Here is a 22,115-nt window from a genome sequence, read left to right as displayed (position 1 = left end):
CCAGCCCACCCCCCTCCTGCTGGGCTCCCAGCAGAGGGGTCCCCCCCTCGGGGCATTGCTGGGGCTCCTCTGGCCCCGCTCCAGCAGCTCCCTGGCTCTGCTGGGCTGAGGACTCCAGAGCTGCCCCAGCACTGCAGGAAGGTCCCAGTGAAGCCAGACCCAGCTCCACTCACCGTCCAGAGGATGTCCTGGTAGCGGATGAGGAGCCGCACGATGTGCGCCGTGCTGGCGGCCGCCTGCATCTCCTGTTGGTTTGCACGTTTCCCTTTGTAGATGAAGAGGTTGGGGGCAACAATCATCGAAACGTTCCACAAATTCATCTTATTTTTCCCTTCGTGAGCAACCACCTTCTTCAGGAACTGGAGGAAGGCCTGGAAGGACAACACTTGTTAGGCTGAGCCTCACAAAAGAATTTCGTTATTAAATCGTAGAATCCTTTAGGTTGGAAGAGCCCCTCCAAGATCATCAAATGCAGTGCTTCCAAATGTGCTCCTGCTAGATTTGCTCATGGGGGGGAAAGTTAGGGGGTTTTATGTTCTAATCTGTACAACTCTGCAGTTTGATGGTACCACCACCTGTGTGAGTCACAGAGGAGCTGTTAATGTCATCAACATCCACGTTAATAATTCATCAGTCACTTATAATCCCATATCTATAAGCCAAGCAACTAGGGGGGCAACTTCTCACTTAACTTCATCCTGGAGAATTCCAGTTGTACAGAAACCCCAGATATTGAACCTTTTCTTGCCAGAGTATGTGAGGAACACACCTCTTTCAAAGGGATGCTCCAGAATCAGTGATGCCTGGGAGCTATTTACTGACCCCCTTAGCTGGACACCTTCAGCAAATGTTTCTTAACTGCTTGTAAAAGAAATGACAGCCAGGGAATTGGAACAACTTCTCAAGGAAACAATGAAAAACATACTCACTGTTAGAAAAAGAAATGTATCTCTTCTTTCAAAGTCAAAAGCACCTCAGGGGGCAGGAGATAGCAAAGGAAGAACTTACCTTGGCTGTGTCTCTGTTGGCTTCAGGCAGCAGCATGATCAACAGATGCAAAGCTTGTAGCTGTAGCTTGATCTTAGAGATTTCTGAGAATATGAATAATAAATAGTTGTGAAATCCCAGTGGCAACTGATTTGCTCTAAAAACCTTCTTGGTCAGCAGTTCTAGCAACACAGCAACCACTGCCTGCTTGGCATGGGCGTGGCTAGGTGTTGATTAACCATAACCTTCCTCCTAAATATAAACTCCATTTAATGAGTTGATTTCTCATCAAAAATCCTCAAAGACCCCCTCACCATCTTGAGCCTTTGACACAGGAGGAGCCAAGGTGCTGTAAAATTCTTTCTGCATAGCAATATCTTTCAGTACCAGCCAACTTCTCCTTGACATCATGGTCACACTGTGGTAGTGAACACGGATCAAGTATTAATATTCTTGATTAATCATCTTATTGATGATATTGCTGAATGCCTGCACCATTGGAATGGAGATTGATTGCTTATAACTTAAAAAGTAGTTGTCCCAAATCTAGCACTCTAGGGAAGTGGTTGCTGCCCCATCCCTGGAATCATCCCAGGGGAGGTTGGACACAACTCTGAGCACCCTGCTCTAGCTGGGGATGTCCCTGCTCCCTGCAGGGGTTGGATGAGATGACCTTGAAAGGTCCCTTCCCACCCAAACCATTCTATTATTCTATTGTGATTCTGTGAATGTTACATGAAGAGGTCACCTCTTCATGCCCTTCAAACTACTTCAAGGAGGCACCAAAAACTTGGCTGCACCCTTATATAGCTCCTAAGTTTTCTATATCAATTTGCCTAATAAATTCACCATCCTGATACTTTCACTCTGTCCTAGCTCAAGTGAATTTACCACACAGTTGGTAGGCAGGGGGGATCCTACCACCTTCTTCCTGGTAGGGCAGTGAACGAAATGTTCTGAGGAGGAGAGGGTGTATGTACAGTCAAAACAAAACCCAACTGCCCAAATCTTGCTGTGGTCACACAGATCTTTCTATGAATATTCTGAGCTCAGCATAAACATTAGGAGATACAAACTAGATCCAACTAAAGGGATTTTTTTTTTCAGAAAATTTCAATGTTTAGGCAATATAATGGGATTTTTTTTTCCTCTGTACTTCATGGAGTGAAAAAATATAGTTTTTTTTTTTCTCTCTGCTTTAGAGAAAGAGAAAAATATCTCTATCATTACATGCTGTCTAGGTCAGTCCCTATTAACTCTATTTCCACCTACTTTCCACTAGTGTGATGAAAGCAGGCAGATATTCTACAGTGAAGAGTGGGCTTGGGAGTTCTCTTATGAACATTTTCAGCAGTCCTGCTGCATCGTTATTTCGGACTTGCTCCCAGTCAAAAGTGTCCTCGTAAAATTTTGCCTCCAGTTCTTGATGGAGATTCTGAAAGACAAAAGGAACATTTGACCTTTAATCGTGGCTCCTGACCTGGTGGTTTGAGATGAGTTCAGAAATCCCACGGTGGACACCAGGGAGAATTGAAGTGGCCCTAAACCAGGAGGAGTCCAAAAGCAACCACGTGGATTTCTGAGCAGCTCTCCACAAATCAGGCTCCTGGGGATATTTTGCAACCCAGGCTAAATTTAGCTTGATTTCTGCCAGTGATCCAGCTAAACCATTTTAAAACCAGACAATTTTCTGCAGTATCTTAGAGCTAGAAACATAAAATTGGGTTAAAGAGGGTTTCTAGCACGGCTGCTCTTTTTGTTTAACATGCTCTCTAGAGGTTTTGCCCCTGAAATCACAAAGGGCTGGCAGTTCTTCCTCACTGCCAGGGAGTTTGCTGGGTAGGCTGTTGGCATCTGAATCCTTGGGCCTTGAGCAACTGGCTTTAACTTCAGGGCTTCCTGTCTTTAGAAGGATGTTTTGTTGCAGAATGGCTATAATTAGATTTGATCACCACAGCTATAATTAGCTTTGACCACTTCATAGAAAAATAAAGGTAGCAAACCAACACTGTCAGCAACCCTCCACTTAATACATGCCCCAAAAAACTCCTCAAAAACCACAAGGGAGGGCTGAGGCAGAATTAATGACATCATTTTGGGTGCCTGTTTAATCCTCTTGTTCTCCAGTGTCAGCACCTTGCTGTGCAAGCAGAGGTTGATTCAGTTTTGGAGGGTTAAAATCAATGTTTCACACATGTGTGAGTGGGAAATACTCAGGGAGGTGCTTAGTAGGAAGAGAATTTGGCTTCAAACCCCATCTGGAAAACACAAGCTCCTCAGAAATGTGTTGGGTTGATAAGATTGCTATAAGGATATCCATAAATAATGCAGCTTTCACAATTATTACTGGCCAAACACTGTCTCATCCATAGGAAAATCGTTGCTGCTTTTTGTGAGACAATTTTTGTAGCTAATATTCAGGTTTCAGATCATGTTTTTTTGCCAAATGTGCTGTTAATATTATTAAAAAAAAAAAGCTTAGTTCATTTAGAGAGCAAAGCTTTGAAACATGAGTTCTATTTGCTGTGTCCCCCATGAATGGAAGGAAATTGCATCTCAAATATGGTCCCCCATGATGGAGTGGAGTGGTCAGCACAAAAGGAACTAGAAAATCATTCAGGATTTGGTCTATAATGTCGTCCCAATCTCGTTTTTACTGGCACATTTTCCTGGTGGCAATCTGGGCTATCTCAGCTTCCTCTGTATTCACATCCTCTGCACAGGATCCACAGAAACCCCCGGGTTAAATTCTCTCCTGGGAAGTGGCTGGGCAATGTGGAGCAGGAATCCTCACCTCACCATAGACACGAGAGGACAGAGAAAACTGCTCCATACTTTTTCTGCTGAGAACTGGGGAAAAACCTTAGAAATAGGAAGCAAGATGTTTGAAGGGAACATTTAATATATATACCCACACAGGCAAGAGTATGTGTAGCTTTTATACACTCACCCCCCACACCAGATATATATTTATGCACCTAAATACTCTTTAAAAACATTTTGGCATTTTTTTTCCCAACAGGACAGATCCCACAGCAGCCTAACAGACATTTTTAGCTTTGGAGCTTTTGTTACAAACCAGATTACAGAGGAAAACTTGTATTTATTCCTTCTGTTCTTTGTTTTAAAGAGTAACCTTTAATCACTTCCATATGGCTTTCCTCTCTCCAAACAAGCCCAAAATAAAACTGGAATGCCATCAAATCCTAATGTCATAATAATAATGTATGAAGGCTTTGAAGGATGAAATCTGGATCTGCTTTGAAAAAAAAATATCTCTTTTGCTGGTTGGCTTGTTGGGCAGACTTAAAAGAAGCCAAAATTTGAATAGTTTAAGACTTTCATAGGGGCAGTTTAACTTCCCACCCAGTAAAGGAGGATTATATATAAAGTCATATCTCACAGCAGCTCCCTGGATGTAGGTGGTGAATAAGAAGAGAACAGGGGAATGGTGAGAAAAAAGTGACCAGTAGAGTGTATGCTAATAATATGAAAGTCATTTAATTAATTAGAGCACAGCCCTGCTGTGTAATATCCCTGAAGAGGCTGAAAACATGGAGGTGTTATAATACTTTTAAGTATTTGTATGAAAAAAATGAGGAAATTTAAAAGTAGAGGGCAAATGTGGAGCTGCCTCCTGCAGGATGGGGCACTTTGCAAGGTGCTGAGTGCTTCGAGCAGTCCTGAGCCCAGGGGAGCTGGTGCCTTTCCCCTAATGCTGCTTTTTCTCCTGGAGTCATTTTTGATGGTCCCCAACCCATCAATGTTCAGCAATCCCCAACAACCAACACGTGCCACAACGTTGAGACCTCCTGTCCCAGCAAGACTGGATTTTTTGAGGATGAGAAAGTGGGATTGGGATGCACTGTAAGGAATGATTTAAACCAGACAAAAATAGTCCTAGAAAAAATAAAATAAAATGGGAAGGAGGTAGACACTGCTAAAAAAAAACCACTTTTTTTTCCTGATTTGCCTCTGCCAAAGTCTCCCAGCTCCTGGAATCAAACTAGTCTGGAGAAATAATTGCACAGATTACTGCCCCACAGTGTCAGGATATTGGGTACCAACTAGGCTGTGTTCATCTCCTGTGAAAATGGGCTACCTGGGGCTGCCAAACAGGGAATGCAGGCCAAAATTTCCTCACTTGGAACATGGAATTGTAAGATCAGGGAAGACAAATGAGAAATAAAGTGACACAAAGGTTAAAACGACATGGGATAAGATCTTTATCTGAGCTTGGCTCAGTTTAACAGCTCTGGATTTCTGAAATAAATCAAACCAGAGATAAGATCACGGCATTTTTTTTAGATGACATAAATAAACTGGAAGGATCCCTCCATGTCTAATGAAGAAAAAGCTTCATTCAGTGTCAAATCTGTGCTTTATATAGAACTTTAACAAACTCAGGGCAATAAACCGCCTGGTTTATCCTGTGATTTATTCATTCCCAGGAACCAACGTGACCTCTCAGGGGTAGGAGCAGAAATGCTGAGCCCCACTCCTCAGTATTTCCACGCAGTGTGGATCTGGAGATGCTGGGTGGGGTTGCACAGGGTCTGTGGGCCAGGAGACAGAAAGCTGGCAGGAGTACCTACCTTGACTCGGGAGGCAGATCCAGGCACTCGGAGGATCCCTTCTGTTTCTAAACCCGTTTCCTCAAGCTTGAGCAGCAACTGGAAAAAGGCAGCAGACCAAGGAGAATACTCAGAAACACAGAAAGATACTCTTAACTTCTTTTTTTTCACTCTAGGTATTCTTGAAACTAAGAAGAAAATGCATTTCTGTCTATTTTGAGAATGAAAACGGCTGGTGTAAATAAACCTTTTTAATTTGTTCTCCACGTTCCTGACCCTGAAACACAGAGAATGCAGAAAACTGGAAGTGCCATAGATCATAGAATCATAACATGGTTTGGGTGGGAAAGGACCTTTCAAGGTCACCTAGTCCCAACCCCCTGCAGGGAGCAGGGACATCCCCAGCTAGAGCAGGGTGCTCAGAGTTGTGTCCAACCTCCCCTGGGATGGTTCCAGGGATGGGGCAGCCTGGGACAGGGGTTCAATACCTTCAGTGTCAAAAATTTCTTCCTTCTTTCCAGTCTAAATCTCCCTCTTTTGAGTTTCAAACCATCCTCCCTTGTCCTGTCACAACAAGCCCTGCTCAAAAGCCTGTCCCCATCTTCTTGGCCTCCTTGAGGTCCTGAAATACCACCAGAGGGTCTCCATGGAACTTTCTCTTCTCCAGGCTGCCCAAGCCCAACTCTCTGCTGCTGGCCTCCCAGGAGAGGGGTTCCAGCTCTCAGATCTTTCCTGTGGCCTCCTCTGGACCTGCTCCAACAGGTTCATGTCCCTCTTGTGCTGAGAGCTCCAGCATTTTGGCCCCTCTGCCCTTGATTTGAGACTTGGCACTGCTGCAGACCAACTAACACGTGAACTTATTAATCAAAGGTCAGGTACACTGGGTAGAACACAATGGTGTTTTGAGGGAAAATTAACCTCTGAGAAATGCTGAAGTTTTTTTTCCCCAAAGGAGCACAATGGAAAGGTCTATAGGTAACGTAAGCCTCTGGGAACTGAGAGCTCAGAAAACCATCCCAGCAGATTTTATTTTGAAATTTCTGTGAACAGAGGACCAGGCTTCCCACTTTCATTCTTTATAAAAATATAAATATGTTTTGCTTCAACCTATTTTAAAATGAGAGGGGGAAAAAAAAAAACAACCTTCAATCATTTCCTAGCATTTATTCCTGCAGCTCAGGGGTTTTGCTCCCCGCTCTGCTTCCTGCTCTAGGTGTTGGATTCTTCTAATTTCCTGTGGTGTATGGACAAGGGAGCTGATTGCAGAGTCATGTAAATATTCAAGTCGTGGCAATCTTTCCCCTATCAGCCCCCCTTGCCCTTTTGGCATCATTAATTATGGGGAAATTTGTTGTAGTTTCGACTGTAATTGCACGTGTGCTTCTGTCTGTGTAATTGTCTTTTGCCTAGCTCTAATTTAAAGAGAAAGGGAAACAGAAAGCCAGACGTTTGTTTCCTGAAGTTTCCTGTAATTATATCAAACCAGAAGAGGCCCCATCACAGATAAAATGCACAAAAGAAGCAAATTTTGTCCCCTTCTCCCAAGTTCTTCGAGCCACAACATGAAGACAGGCAACCTGTAGACACCTTAAAGTCTGTAGAGGTTGAACCTTCTTTTATCTGATGACTAGGTGCTGAAGAGTGTCCAGAGAAGGGCAACGAAGCTGGGGAAGGGTCTAGAGCCCAAGTGTGGGGAGGAGCAGCTGAGGGAGCTGGGGGTGCTGAGCCTGGAGCAAAGGAGGCTCAGGGGAGACCTTCTGGCTCTGCACAACTCTCTGAAGGTGGCAGGACAAGAGGAATTGGCTTCAAATTGCACCAGGGGAGGTTTAGGTTGGACACGAGGAAGAATTCCTTCCCCAAAAGGGTTGTCAAGGTCTGTCCCAGGCTGCCCAGGGCAGTGGTGGATCTTAAAGAGTTCTTCCAACCTCCTTCTGTGATTCTCTGACTCTATTGAGTGTCAGTGCAAACGATGGAAAAGCCAATCTTAGGAACCCAAGCAGCTTGAGCTATACTCACTTTTTGGAAGATGAGAGGAACTTTTATTCCAGGAACCTTTTTTTGATCGTTCTCCAGCAGGATGTTGAGAGGGACTCCAAAGAGGCCGTTCTCTTAAAAAAAATAACAACAACAAACATGAAAAAAGAGACAACACAGCCCCGGGTGCATCTTCTTTGCCAGGCTGAGCAGCATGCGGGTGGTCAGCAGGGGCAGTACCTCGTCCTCGCACCCTCTCTGCCCGGTTCCTCTTCAGCTCCACCCCCAGGGCATCGTAGAAGGCCGTCAGCTCGATGAGGGAGAGGTAACGGATCTTCTTCATGTCCTCAGGAGAGAGGTCTCCAACCTCTGTCAGGCCAAAGCGGCTCTGCCGAACCACGAAGTTCTGCAGCAGGGATGGGGCGTGGGGTTAGTGGCACAAAAGGGACAGGGAGTGGGTTTTGTTTGGGAAGGAATGTCCATATGCCACAGGAAGTCATGGCAGGGGAGATGGAAAACACCAAAGAAACAAGTCATGGAGCTGCTTAGGTGGGAAAAGACCTTCAAGAGCATCAAGTCTAACCAAGACTCAACATCACATCTCCACGGCTTGGAAAACCCTCCAGGGGTGGGGACTCCACCACTGCCCTGGGCAGCCTGGCACAGCCCTGGGCAACCCTCCAGGGGAAGAAATTGTTCTTAATATCCAACCTAAACCTCCCTTGGCACAACTTGAGGCCATTTCCTCTTGTCCTATCACGTATTCCCTGGGAGAAGAGCCCGACCCCCACCTGGCTCCAACCTCCTCTTGGAATTGTTGAGAGGGAGAAGGTCTCCCCTGAGCCTCCTTTTCTCCAGGCTCAGCACCCCCACAGCTGAACTACAACCCTGTCTATTGGCCTGGCATGTTTACAGAGCTTGCATCCATCTAGAAAATAAACCTGGGCAGCTTCTTGCTCATCATGTCCCCTTGCAGGTTGGCTGGTGTTGGAGCAGAACTATTGACCACACTGCTTATACTCCAGCTGGGACAAAAGGGCTGTGTCCTATTTGTGCAGGATGGACCATTTTTCTCTACTTCTGCCTCGTGCAGAGCACCTTTGGATGCTGTTGAAGCAGCTGACACATCACCATGGATGTGGCTTTAGAGTTGGCAGTGGTGGGTTAATGGTTGGACTTGATCTTCAACGTCTTTTCCAACCAAAAGGATTCCATGATCCTGTGACTCTGTGTGTGTGCATAAGGAATCCATGGCTGCTTTGCATATTACTCTTCTTTTATGAGGTCTTGTAGGAGACTTCAAATCAAAGAGCTGAGGATAAACCCAGAAGCAAAATCACTCAGTCCTGGTGCCAACCTGACCTGGTACTTTTTATTCTTCCAAAAGCTTTTAGGCTTAGAAACAGGACTCCCAGCAGCTAAGATATAATCTAGCCAAGCAGGGCTTGAACTAAAAGGGATTTTTAGTAATCTGGGAGCATGTGAAGATGTCCACATAGTTTAGAAGCTCCAATGTCACGGGCCAGAGCCAGGAATGTCGTTGCATCACGACAGAAGCATTTGTAGGAATGTCAAAAAAAAATATCCATCAGTTCTTGATATATTTATTAGACATAATAACAAAGTTATGGTAAAAAACCCCATGTTTTTCAAAGAACTGTGGATCTTTAGTATTGAATGTTTGATTTTGGGGTTGTTTTGGGGGTTGTTTTTGTGTTTGGTTTTGTTTGTTTGTTTGTTTTTAAATTTAATTGTCATTTAAAGTATTTGTTAGAATTAAAAATAATAAAATAATTTCAAATCATCTCCTCCCCTTAGGGAACGAAGTGGAAACCCAGCCTCTAATAATGTTTTGTTCCTGGAGATTTCAGCCCAGTTGTCCCTTTTTAAAGCAAATTTGGACTGGGTAGGTTTAACCCATCTTTAGACCAAGCCAGTCAACCAGATGAAGAAAAAAGGAAACAAACAAACAAAAGAATTAAACTTATAGAAGATTTAAAAAGTAAGAGGGGGTGAAGGACATCTAGATCATGTAGGGTAGGACTTCCTAAATTGTGCATGGTCTTTCAATAGGGATTAGTCATAATTGGGGGAGAAAGAGCACAGGGGATGGAATAATTCATTTATTTCCATGCTGTCTGGGGCATTTTGGGTCAGAACCTTCCCTCCCCAGAATGCAGCAATTCCCCTGTGAGCATTATGCTGAGACATGGAGCGTGGTCTTCTGAAACCACACAAAATACTAGACCAAATCTATGCATTTTGGTTTCAGTGATGCCAAAAGTCCCAAAGCAGTCAAAGCACAACAAATCACCTCGAAAATAAGGAAAAATCACACACCTACATATATTTTCTGAGGGGAAAAAGTGTGTTTAGCCATGAAAAAAAATAAGAAACCCTCCAAAGTGGATTGCAAAGGGTGGCTACAAGGATTTTCCACAGTGGCTGGATGTTTTCTAAGGTCACTGTGATGTGACTGGGTGAAGGTGTGGAGCTGGGCTTCTTTCTTCTGTCTCATATCACAATTTTCCAGTGCTTCTTCTTATAGATACTGGAGTCATCATATGCACCACTGAAGGAAGCATATGAACTCTATATTGTGATGTATAATCTCTCTCTGTGCAGCTCAGTGTATGTGACCTGTGCTGGGTACATGGGAAGAGATCATCCCTCTGGTCTTGGCACCTCAAATCCTGGGGTCAGTTTTTGGTCCCTCACTCCCAGAAGGACCTTGATGGGCTGGAGTGTCTCCAGAGAAGGACAATGGAGCTGCTGGGGAAGGGTCTAGAGGCCAAGTGTGGTGAGGAGCAGCTGAGGGAGCTGGGGGTGCTGAGCCTGGAGCAAAGGAGGCTCAGGGGCGACCTTCTGGCTCTGCACAGCTCCTGACAGGAGCCTGGAGCCAGGGGGGGGTCAGGCTCTGCTCCCCAGGAACAAGGGATAGGACAAGAAGAAATGGTCTCAAGTTTCAAGACCTAGGAGATGTTTAGGTTGGCTATTAGGAAAAAATGTCTTCCCCCAAAAAAAGGGTTTTGAAGCCCTGTGCCAGGCTGCCCAGGGCAGTGGTGGAGTCCCCACCCCTGGAGGGGTTTCCAAGCCGTGGAGATGTGGGGTGAGGGACACGGGGCAGTGGGGACCTGGCAGTGCTGGGGGATGGTTGGACTTGATGATCTTAAAGGTCTCTTCCAACTCAAATGATTCTGTGATTCAATAAAACCCAGGCTGGGAAGCAGCCCCAAGCAGCAGAGCAGCAGAGTGGAGTCTCTGTAAACACACGTAGCATGGACCAGCTGATCTACCTGGACAGGCTCCAACCTGCTGGGGATGTAATGCAGGAAATCACTGTGGTAAAAAATAAACCAGCTGAGGAAACGTGTCAAGACCCAACTTACAGGCAGAGCAGAGTCTTCCTTCTTGAACCTCTGGTTTTTTGGCCTTTCTTGGATTTTTGGAAGGATCGTGATGGATTCAGAGAAAGAGATCTCATAGGAAAGCTCTTCTGTTACAGAGGGGCTGCCCTTAGCCAGGCCACAATCGAGGCAGCTCTTAGCTGAAAACAAGGGAAATTGGAGAGGAATGTTGAATATATTCTGGCATTGAGTCCACAGACATCAAAAAAACAGAACCAAGATGACAAAAATCTTGAGAAAGTAATAAAGGAAGTGCTTCAAAGGGGGATTTCAGTGTAAACCACAGCATGTTCCTGTTCTGTCTGGAGGAAGCAACCCCTTAGAAATAAAATCCCTATTTTCATTTTCAGTTATTTAACTTGCTGCTTTTCATGAGAAAGTTACAGGCTGGGGCTTCCTGTTTATCAGGAATTATCAGTGGGACACTCATGAGTCCCAACGTTGACGACTTTCAGGGCTCATCCCTCACATCTCAGGGTGATTTTTAGGTTTCTGTGAAGGGCCAGCTCTTAGCCTCACAGAACTGCAACAGAATCATCATTTTCTTTGGAAGTGAAGTAAAATTTCAGCCCCCCAGGACTGCAGAGAAGAATCAACTACCACAACCCAAGTGCCTTCAGAAGCCATGGAGATCAGAAAGTGGATTACAGAGCAGTGTGTGGTTTATAAACATACTTTTGCCCCATGAGTTTTTGAGTCATTGCATTCACAAACAAAGGGGCTTGAACTTCTTTTGGCAACACCCTTTGTTTTGCAAGTCTACTGGGAAAGAGCTGTGTTATTAAGAACACTTCTGGGCTGTGGCCTTAGATGTACCTCTGACCATTTGGTTCCTCATCTCTTCTGGAGCTGAGATATCAGCAGAGCAGAGCTGAGCTATCAGCAGAGATAAAGAATTACCTTTTGCAACCACAGAAAATGTCTGGGGAACTAGATCTGGAGGTGAACATCTCAGGGACTTGTTTAGAAACATGGGTATTGACATCCCTTTAGTTAAGCCCTGAAAAATGGTGATGGGAAGTAAGAGATCTCTTTCCAAATAAGAGATGGACATTCCCAGGGAAGGCTGCTGTGAGTCACCCAGATGTTGTCATTCTCATCCAGCCAATCTCTGTCAGAGCATGTCCAAAATAACACCCTTAGTAGATCAATCTAATAGGGCAGGACCAGAAAAAATGATAAAATTTCTAATCCAACAGTTTCTGCAGGGCTGGAGAAGCCATGTGAAGGGAATAGGCTTTATTTTTGGCCACCATTTGCAACAAGAAAACGCACTGCTGATGTATTTTTTGGGGCAAATTCTGCCCCTACATGGTTTAGGGGTTATTTTTACATCCCCACCCTCGTCCTGATCAACCTTTTTCAGCCACTGATGCCTCAAGGGCAGGGATCTGGGGCTGTACAACTCCAGTCTTAACTGGGAAATTTTGGCTCCTGCATGACAACAGGCTGGCAATGAGTTTTTAAGGCAATATCTGCAGCATGAAGGAGGGGAGGAAACTCTGAACCACACAAGGATCTTGCTGTCTGTCATTTTCCTAGGAGGAAATGAACACTGGTTGCACATCAGCATACTCACAGCTCACTGAGTTCCAAACTGGCTTCTGCCCGGGGTGCTGGATACCATTAGAAGGAACTGGTGACACTGGAACTGTCTCAAATGTGGGCTGCTAGGGAAGGAGAAACAATCAGACTTCAGTGAAGGTAAAAATCTATGCACAGAAACTGCTGCAGTTCACACCACAGGGCATCACTCTCAGCTCACACCCTCCCACCCCCTTTCCACATCCTGGTGTAACCTGGCTAAGGAGTCCTCTCCTAGACAACGACCCAAATTAGCTAAATAAATTGCTCTATATAATTGTCCTAAGCAAAAGGTTCTTGGCAAATCGTGCCTTTAACCCTTTTGGCCACAGATCTTTGTTGGCTCTCCTATCAGAAATAGTCTGTGTCAGAAATGAGGCTGCTCGTTGCCTTTCAGGATTGGGGCAAATTATTAGTGGATGGATGTCTTCCCATAGGTTATGGACTCACACTTTATCAGTGAACTGCAGAAAGAGTTTTAGGGGGGAAAAAGTAGTCCTTTAAATCCCCAAATTGGCCGTTTATCACCAAGCAGCAGTGCCTCAGGGCAGAAATTTTGTCTTCAAGGCACAGGAGGAGCATCATTCAGGCTGCTAAAAAAACCCCAGGTATTTAAAAGACAGGCTGCTCTTCCAATTGGAAGCCTGGAATAATGTTGCAGGTGTTTTTATTCAGGCTGGTTGGGTAAAAAAAGTCAAATTTAATGGGAATAAAATCTCTCCTAAGAAAATCCATTCAATGGGCTGCAAACTTGGTAGCAAATGGGATTTGAGTCACAAGGGATTCCTTTGCCAGAAGCCTGTAAGGACCACTGATGTTTCTTTTTAACAAGGAGAACTGTAGGATGGTTTCATGATAAAATCCCATAAAATTTGCACAAAAGAGTTTAGGGCATTAAAAAAGAAGCATTATAAATTCCAGGTGGGAGTATTGAGCTCTGCCTTGGGGCAGCTGGATACATGAACCATGGACAATATCAGGGGGATTAAAAATATCATCTTTTTGGGCTCATTTCTCAGCCCCCACAGTGAGAGTGTATAAAGAAGCCAAATTTAAGTCTTTTTTTTTGTGAAAATCTCTTCCAAACAGGACCAACACCTCCCTTCCTCTCCTTTTTTTCTTCCTCATTTTAATCTTTGGATAATATGATAAAAAGAAATGGAAGGCTGGGAATAAACCTTTTCAGTGCATGACTTTTAAAGATCCAGGTGATTTCTTGAGTGAAAAAGAAGAATAAAAAGCTTTGGAAGCTCATGTCCTAATGCATGTGGAAGGGTGAGAGTCAAATTGTGTCCTTAACTAAATCAGGAGAGCTTTATTCATCTGGCTGGAGCTCCAGCAAAGCCAAGACTTCTCACATCCTAATTTCTGCCTGGAAGTGATTCCTGAGACACTTCTCATTATCTGATACCAAAAATGAGCCCAGCGTTTAGTGGTAAAATACACACAGGGATTTCCAATGGGAAGAAGAAACCAGGAAAAGATGGAGAAGAAGAGGCAGAAAGCCCTTTAGTAGCTACCATAATTGTAGAAGATTTTTAAAACCAATCATCTGAGCCCCAAAGCACCCAAATTTTCTTGGAGGCAAGAGAAATAAAGGCAAAGGAGAGATGATTTATAGCACTGGTCAGGATACAAGTTGCCCTTGCTTTGGATATAGCCATATTTCCAAGCTTGCCATCAGGAATGCTTTTCCATGCAAATAGTTAGTGATTCCTCTTTAATTAGCACGTGATTTATTTATTTATTAATTATGATTTTAGGCACGGTTTCAATTAGCACAATAGCTTTTTCAATGCAAAGGGTTAGTGCTATGTAACTAGGACATGATTTTCTCACACCTTGCTCAGCTTAAACCTGCTAAAAGAAGTCTGGAGGAGTTTTAGCTGATGACACCACCCAGGGTTGGGCTGCTAATGAGCACGATGCTTCATTTCCTCTCTCCAGTGACAAAATCAATGTCCTGCCTCCCCCCCCTCCCCTCCCACCAGTCGTAGTTTGATTTTTCGAGGCTTTGAGCAGCAGCAGAGCTGATAGCTCCTGATGGAAGCAGCAGGGGACCAGCAGTAAGGGAAATCAGGGCACTGTGGTTAATAAACCATCCCATTCAAGCTTGGGAGAGTGGCTGCTGCACGTAGGAGTGTCTGAAACAGAGCAAAGGACCTCAACTGCTTCACCAAGGCGTCCCTCTGGGATGGGGGGGGCTGCATTTTGCCCCCATGGCATCGAGCCAGGTGGGGCAAGAATAAAAAAGCAAAACCAAACCAAACCCCAACGACCAAAAACAACAAAAAAAAGGGAAATATGGCTTCATTTCCTTTCATTTCAGTTCACTTAGGCTGCTGAGGAAACATTCCTGCCCTGAGGGGATGGACCTCAAGACCCTTTTGCTCTGTGTTGACCCACACGGAGCCTGGACACCCCCCAGAAAAGCAAAACCTCTAGCAGACAGGGTTTTTTTTTTGAGAACAGAAAGAAGGAACTAGGGCAAATCTCTCTGCCTCTCCCAGAGGACAACGATTTCTGCCTCTTCAGTGGTCCCCTAAATCTCATCTCAGGCGACCCTCGTGAGCTAATCACCTTTTCTCTCATCATTAGCCACAGAAGAGAGTAATCCACCCTGTGACCCAGCCCTCCAGGCTCCTGCAAGGCTTGGGTTGTTGGGAAGAAGGTGTAAATCTCTCCTCCTAATGGGGGAGGATTATAGAGTTATATGAGGCAATTAGAGCTGGTTTCCTCTTTGCCACCTGTTTACTTCTTCCTTTCCCAACTGAAAAGCAGGATGAGAAAGCAAAACTCCTTTACATCATCTGGAGCAAGCTTAGATTTGCCCCTTCCTGCCCCCTTGTTGCTCTTTTTGGTTGGGTTGCTCGTATCCCCAAATGGATTCATCACAAAGATTCAGGGGTGGCTCTTGTGCCATGTCCAAAGAGGCAGGAGATACCCTCAGAGGCAGCTGATACCTCCTCACAAAGCTCTGCTGAGGAAGCCCCCAGGTGACACCACAAGCCCCCCCTGCAGTGGGTTTATCCCTGATAATTAAGGCAAAGCTTCTAAATCCCCTAAGAAGCAGCAGAGGGGGGAGCAAGGGTCAATGGGAGAGGAAAAAGGGTGCTGGGAACCTTGAGGGTTTGGGGGAATACTGTTTTGCAGTCCATTGGAAGGAGGTGGTGGTGTGCTGTGTTTAACACTTAGCACCCTGCAGAACGACCTGTTTTTGGAGGAAGATTAATTAGAAGCCTTAATTACTTCTTTGATCTTATCTTTCAGACTTTTACAGCACAGAACTTAGAGGTAAAACATTGACTTGAAGCTCCTGGTTCCTTTTTGGCAAGTGAGAAACAGGAGTGAAGAATAAGCAGGTCACAACCAGATCAATAATGTGCCTACCCCAAAAAAAAACCAGGCAGAAGATTTGATTGGCTGATTGATTGAAATTTATCAGGGAATTTAAGCTTGATTATAATTTTTTAATACATTTTCAAGACATTAAGGTTTGCAGAGGGTGGAATCAGGAGGAGTGAGCTAATCCAACACAAAGTGCCAGCACCTTTTCATGCAAACATGCCTGAGGTCTCCTGCTGGAAACTACCCACAGACCTCTGAATATTGCTGGGTAATTTGTGAGATGTGGGCAAGAGCTTCTAAAGAGCCCAAATACTTAATCTGGAGACAAAAAAATCAACTCCACAACCACCAGATCATTGGAATTTTAATAGAAGGACGTAGCTACAATTTTGTTTCCCAATTTTTTTGTGTTAAATTCATCCAGCATGCCAAGCCTTGAGGATGAATAGAAAAGGACAAAGCAATTTCATCAGAAAAAAAGAGTTTGTTGGAATTTTTTGGAGGCAAGGACTTTACCAGCCAGTTGCAGTCTTGCTGGCAGGGGTTTAACTGCTGCTGCAGATTTGCACCCAGGTTGCTTCAAGTTTTATTTCACCACTCAGAATGCTGAGTAAATAGGAAGCGTCCCCAGTAGCCAGCAAAAAAATTGATTTGCTACCAAGAATAACCCACAAATTTCCAAAAAATTAAAAGAGTAAATGTTAGTCTTGATAGGAGGTTGCAGGAGGAAGGCTGGGAACAGGTAGAACGTTATGGTCCAGGTTAGTTGCAATACCCTGACAGATTCTGATCTGTTTTAGCAGAGGACTTTAGAGCCCTAATGGCTCAATGGTTGGACCTGATGATCTTAAAGGTCTTCCAACCTAAAGGATTCTATGATCTGTTTTATTTGTTTTCATCCTTTCCCTCAAAATCCAATAAACACACCATTAAACATCTGGATTTAGTGCCAGGAGCTGCTGCTTGGCTGCTGGCCATTGTCAGCAGAGAAGAGGTCCCGTCTGGTAGAAGCTTTGCTGGGCTGCTTGCAAAATGCATCCAAAAAACCCTAATTAATTAAAAAAATGAAGCTGCAAACCGTTCAGTAGGCTGAGTTGGCTACTTACAGAAGGGTCACTGGTGCCAAAGATGTCTCTCACATCCCGCACCGTGTGCTTGTTCTTCTTCCTCAGGGTCTGGGTGTAGGTGTTGTACCTCTTCTGGACGGCGGCAGCTTGGGTCCGGGTCAGGGTGGACAGCAGGGCTTGGCCATCCTCCTCTTCTGCTCCCGAGATCAACGTAGATAAACCCACCTCCTGCAGCCATTCTGCCTCCAGCTCCCCTTCTGTGGAGGGAGAGAACGGGTTACCAAGCCTGGCAAGGGAAGGAGAGGGGGCTGGAGGTAGGGAGGTGGCATGGTGGACCTCTGCCTGAGCCTCTACCTCAAGAAGACTCCACTTCAAATCTTTTTTAGGCCACAAGTGTGAGTTAATTTAGTTTTGTCTACATGCTGTCAACTTTCAACTTGGTGGGGTCTCCACAGGAGAGGCTTGGGAGAAGAAGAGCCACGAGAATGATCCAAGGGCTGGAGCAGCTCTGCTGTGAGGACAGACTGAGAGAGTTGGGGCTGTTCAGTCTGGAGAAGAGAAGGCTCCCAGGGGACCTTATTGTGGCCTTCCAGTATCTTAGGGGGGTCTACAAGAAAGCTGGGGAGGGACTTTTTAGGATATTGAGTAACAACAGGACTAGAGGGAATGGGGCAAAGCTGGCAGTGGGCAGATTCAGGCTGGATGTGAGGAAGAAGTTCTTCCCCAGGAGAGTGGTGAGACCCTGGCATGGGTTGCCCAGGGAGGGGGTTGAGGCCCCATCCCTGGGGGTCTTTAAGGCCAGGCTGGAGGAGGCTCTGAGCAGCCTGATCTAGTGGGAGGTGTCCCTGCTCATGGCAGAGGGGTTGGAACTGGGGGATCCTTGTGGTCCCTTCCAACTCTGACAGATTCTGATCTGTTTTAGCAGAGGACTTTAGAGTCCTAATGGCTCAAGGGTTGGACTTGATGATCTTGGAGGTCCCTTCCAACCTAAATGATTCTAGGATTCTAAGAAGAGAATAGGGTTTTCTTTTTAACCTGGGCATCAACACACTCCTTTGAATAAGGCAGCAGAGTAACTAACCCGACCCAGCAAGGTCACTAAAACCCAACCCCTCATTCCAGAGGATAAATGACATAAATTATCATTTACACCACATTGTACCAGATGAAACCATTTGGCAGGTGGGAATTAAATTGGTGTTTTGATGAAAATAAGCAGAAATAGTGGTGTGTGCAGGAGAATAACGTAGTTAAGGATGAGACACCTCAATGCTCATTCTCTACCTGACAATGGTTCCTGAGAGAATTCTCTACCTGTTTCTCCACTGGTTCAGTGCTGCAGCTGGTTCTCTAGTGCCACTATGCACAGTGTGGAGAAGCTTTTTCTTCCCTGGCTCTATCAAACTTGAGGGAAGCTTCTGATGTCTTCTCATGGAGCCACACCTGCAGCCACCCCACCACCAAAACCTAGCTGTGCAAAGCCAACACAGGATTGCACTGTCACTTTGAAAGAATATCCCATCCCTGGAGGACAAGGAGAAGTTCCTGATCTATTTTCTTTAAATAAATCAGTAATTTTAAATTCTGCTGTTGGTGCTCTTTTACTTCTCTACTTTTTAAATGACCATAGTCTCAAAATCTCTCTTCTCGAAGGAGATTTTGAGATCCTTCCTTTTGCTTCTGTGAACAACCCTAGCTCAGCAACGTGCTGCTGGAGAGGAGACAGGAATTGCATTCCAGCTCTGACAGAAGAAGAGCTATCCCAGAGAAACACCTCTAAGAGGAAACAGATTCATCTGCAGCACGTTCTAGAAGACCAACCAGTCGATGAACTTATTGTCCTGCTCTTAACAGCAGGTTGGTATTTCTGCTCTGTCTTTATTGCCTCTCCTTGACATCAGAATGTAGGCAGATTGATGGATGACAGTTTTTGCTGCTCTTTGGCAGTTAGAGGCACAAAAAAGATGACAGGATTGGGTGGTAGGACAAGTGAAAGCTTCTTACCCAAGTGCCATCATTAACTGCCTTGTGTATTCACAAAGCTCTACAGAATTGTCTCCTTCCAAGTTTTAGCAGAGGACTTTAGAGCCCTAATGGCTCAATGGTTGGACTTGATGATCTTAAAGGTCCCTTCCAACCTAAAGGATTCTATGATTCTATGATGTCCCAGCTCCCCTGTATCCCATGAGACACCTTGTCTCCACTCTGATCACCTCACTCTTGGTGAGCTTCAAACCATTGGTTCCACCACCCTCACTCTTCCCTCTAACAAGGTCTCTTCTCATGTGCTGTTCAAGCCACATCCATTCAAATTTCAGTTTCTTAGTTATATCCATTTTGGCTTTTCCCTTGGCATATTCTTTCCAAGAATTTAGTTTTCAATCAAACCTGGCTCTCATGGTGCTATGAAAAATTAAGCAGACATGAAATTCCTCCTGCTTACCAGCCACCCCTCTGACTTTTTTTCTCTGGCTTCTTCCCTCTTCCAACCACTCACAAACAACAGACTAAGAAACAGCCACAACCAGGGGGGTAGAACTATTAAAAAGAAGGATTTTCTGCATTAAAAAGCCCCAAAATTTTATGACACATAGGTTTAACAAAGGGTTGTCAAGCCCTGGACCAGCCTACCTGGGACAACAGTAGAGTCCTTATCTCTGGAGGGGTTCCCAAGCTGTGGAGATGTGGGGTGAGGGACACGGGGCAGTGGGGACCTGGCAGGGCTGGGGGAAGGGTTGGATTTAATCATCTTGAAGGTCTCTTGATGGATATTGGGTTTTATTTTGCCCTGAGGGCTTCCACATTGATTTTCATGTTTTGATCCTCAGCAAGGAGTATTATCCTATTAGGAGCTTAATAGAACTCACTATTATTTCTAAGATTTATAATCCCAGGCTGAATAGATTCCTGAAGTTAACACAGGACAAGCACTGCCTGGGTTGTGTGTGGGTATATGCAATAGAAATGTGTTTATAACAACAATGTGAAGGTAAATGAAGTGTGGAGATTTACTGCACTTTAACTTCCAGCCTCATTTCTAGCTCTGGCCAGAGGGGGAAATGATCAATGCAATACAAAGAGAGGAAGAGGGGACTGCAGCAGATCTTGCCCTGTGATGAGGATTTAGCTCAGCAGTGCTGAAACTGTTGGAAAAGTTCCTGAAGGACACAGAAAATGGGCTCGTGCAGCATCTGGTCCTACTAACTTACTAACTCCCAGGTAGGTGACACTCCTCTGACCAGGCTGACAAGTTAGGGACACTCAGCTCACACTGCTGAGTGCATGAAGGAGGCACTGAGAGGTTCACAGGCTCTTTTTGGGGTCTCCAAGGTAGAGAGCATGATCAGACAGGAATTTTCCCAAAGCCATTGAGGCAGATTGTTTTTCTGCCTTCCTACAGCACTAACCATAAAGTTTCAATGATAGACCCCAATCTAGTTTTATTTGAGACCATGGGTCAGCACAGAGATGGATTTAAGCTGTCAGACCATAACCTTCATAGCAGACTGAGGCTTCTGGTGACCAGAGGTCTTCTCCTTTTGCTTCCAGTCCTGCTGGGCATGAGTGAATGGAAGGTGTTCCCTATGGAAACAGCACGTGGCTGGAGCTGGATACCTCTGTGTGGGACTCTTACCATGACTGATTACATATTTGGTGGCTTAATAAGGTTGTTCTTATTCCCCCTTTTCCCTCTTTTTCCTGGTAGGAGAATTAATGACACCCCACTGCACGTCAAGGTAAGAAAAACACATCATCACCCCTGTTAATAATTGTATGGAAAGACCACATCACAGTTTCAAAATCTCCTCCTGGATCAGCAGTTCCCACACTGGTGCCCATGATCCATAAAAAAGGGCTCCAGCAGTTATCAACGGGTCATCACCTCCAAAGAAATTGGGTTTCATCCTCTAGCCACACCTGGTATTTTAGTGTTGCACAACGTCAGTGGGGTCATAACTGGGGGAAAACAAATGAAAGCTGCTGTTCTAGGTGTTATCAGATCTTAGACAAAGCTGCACTGCCACGAGCTACTGCACCTATGACACGTTTCCCCAAATATGTGGCCAAAAAGGAGAGGGGAAAATGTTAAGGGAACAGGATGAGGGAGGTGGAAATACCTTCAGCATGACCTGTGTGAGTGATGAATGAATTTTGACAAGCAGGGAGTCTGAAGGGTGTAGCCAGCCATATATGCAGATTTATCTCTAATCTCTCTTAGAATTGCATCTAAATTGGGCAAGCTCAGAGAAAGAGGCACTTACTTATCAAATTTCTGATAGTACCAGGTGATATGGAACTAAAAACAGCTTCAAGACTTTCATAACTTCAGCATTATATCCTACCCAAAGCCAGAAAATGGAAAATTCCAATTTACTAAATGAACTTTTGAGTTCTTCCATATGTTTTGGTTTAGTCTATTGAACGTTGGAGATGAAGTTTTCATTTAGTGCCTCTCTTTTCTGAATGACATCAAACTTGTCACCCTGAAAGACAAATAAAATCAATGCAAAAAACCCCCAACTCACTCCCAAAGTGAATTTAAGCCTCAGTGCCTAAACCAGACTGAATTATTCTTTCTTTCCAGTGATGTCTTGTACATTGGCTGTGACGTTCAGAGGTGGAGCTACAACGATCATGGACTTCTGCTCATAGTGTTTGACACAAGGAGGGAGATCAGGGCAGGACTAAAGAGATGAGGCAAAGCCAAAAGAGATGAGTCAAAGCCAAGGTGTGAGGAAAACGTGGAGTTTCTGTGCTCACCATCAGCAGGTTTGAATTCCAGGAGAGTTGCTTCTTCAGATCCATCCTCGCTGCTCTCCTTGATGCTCTCCACTTCACACCAAAAGTCCTCCATGGAGGTGCTGTCCATGGAGACCTGAGAGTTGGAGCGACTGAAGGCAGGAGGAGGTGCTGACTCGTTGGAAAGCATCCTGTTAATCCTTCGACAACGAGGGAGAGACTTTCTGAAAAGAGATAAAGATAAAAATCTCTATCGTGGTGACTTGTGCCATGAGGACATAACTAAGGCTTCACCAGGGACTCTACCAGGGAGCAGGGAACAAGATGTTGGAGACAACGTTCAACCAGACACAGTTCTGGTGGTCTTCATGATGTCTGTGATTCTATGAGTCTGTGATTCTGTGTCATTTCTATTTCTAACCCTGACACCCACC

General features: G+C 44.9%; 1 protein-coding gene across 1 annotated transcript in view; it reads right to left on the bottom strand.

Moving 5' to 3' along the window:
• ARHGAP28 (Rho GTPase activating protein 28) overlaps positions 1-21,901 on the bottom strand; it is a 27,691-nt gene extending 5,790 nt beyond the window's left edge. The window contains exons 1-10 of the mRNA XM_008948132.1: positions 21,703-21,901; positions 16,981-17,198; positions 12,522-12,609; positions 10,925-11,082; positions 7,776-7,941; positions 7,578-7,669; positions 5,583-5,660; positions 2,260-2,422; positions 1,009-1,091; positions 174-371 (exon numbers count right to left, since the gene is read on the bottom strand). Coding sequence (XP_008946380.1) covers positions 174-371; positions 1,009-1,091; positions 2,260-2,422; positions 5,583-5,660; positions 7,578-7,669; positions 7,776-7,941; positions 10,925-11,082; positions 12,522-12,609; positions 16,981-17,198; positions 21,703-21,871 — 1,413 coding nt within the window. The 5' untranslated portion in view covers positions 21,872-21,901. The remainder of the gene's footprint in view (positions 1-173; positions 372-1,008; positions 1,092-2,259; positions 2,423-5,582; positions 5,661-7,577; positions 7,670-7,775; positions 7,942-10,924; positions 11,083-12,521; positions 12,610-16,980; positions 17,199-21,702) is intronic.
• Between the last annotated feature and the right edge of the window lie 214 nt (positions 21,902-22,115).

The sequence above is a fragment of the Merops nubicus genome, unplaced genomic scaffold, assembly GCF_000691845.1.
Source record: "Merops nubicus isolate BGI_N331 unplaced genomic scaffold, ASM69184v1 scaffold8949, whole genome shotgun sequence".
In the NCBI taxonomy this organism is placed as follows: domain Eukaryota; kingdom Metazoa; phylum Chordata; class Aves; order Coraciiformes; family Meropidae; genus Merops; species Merops nubicus.
This window is presented reverse-complemented; position numbering and strand designations above follow the sequence as displayed.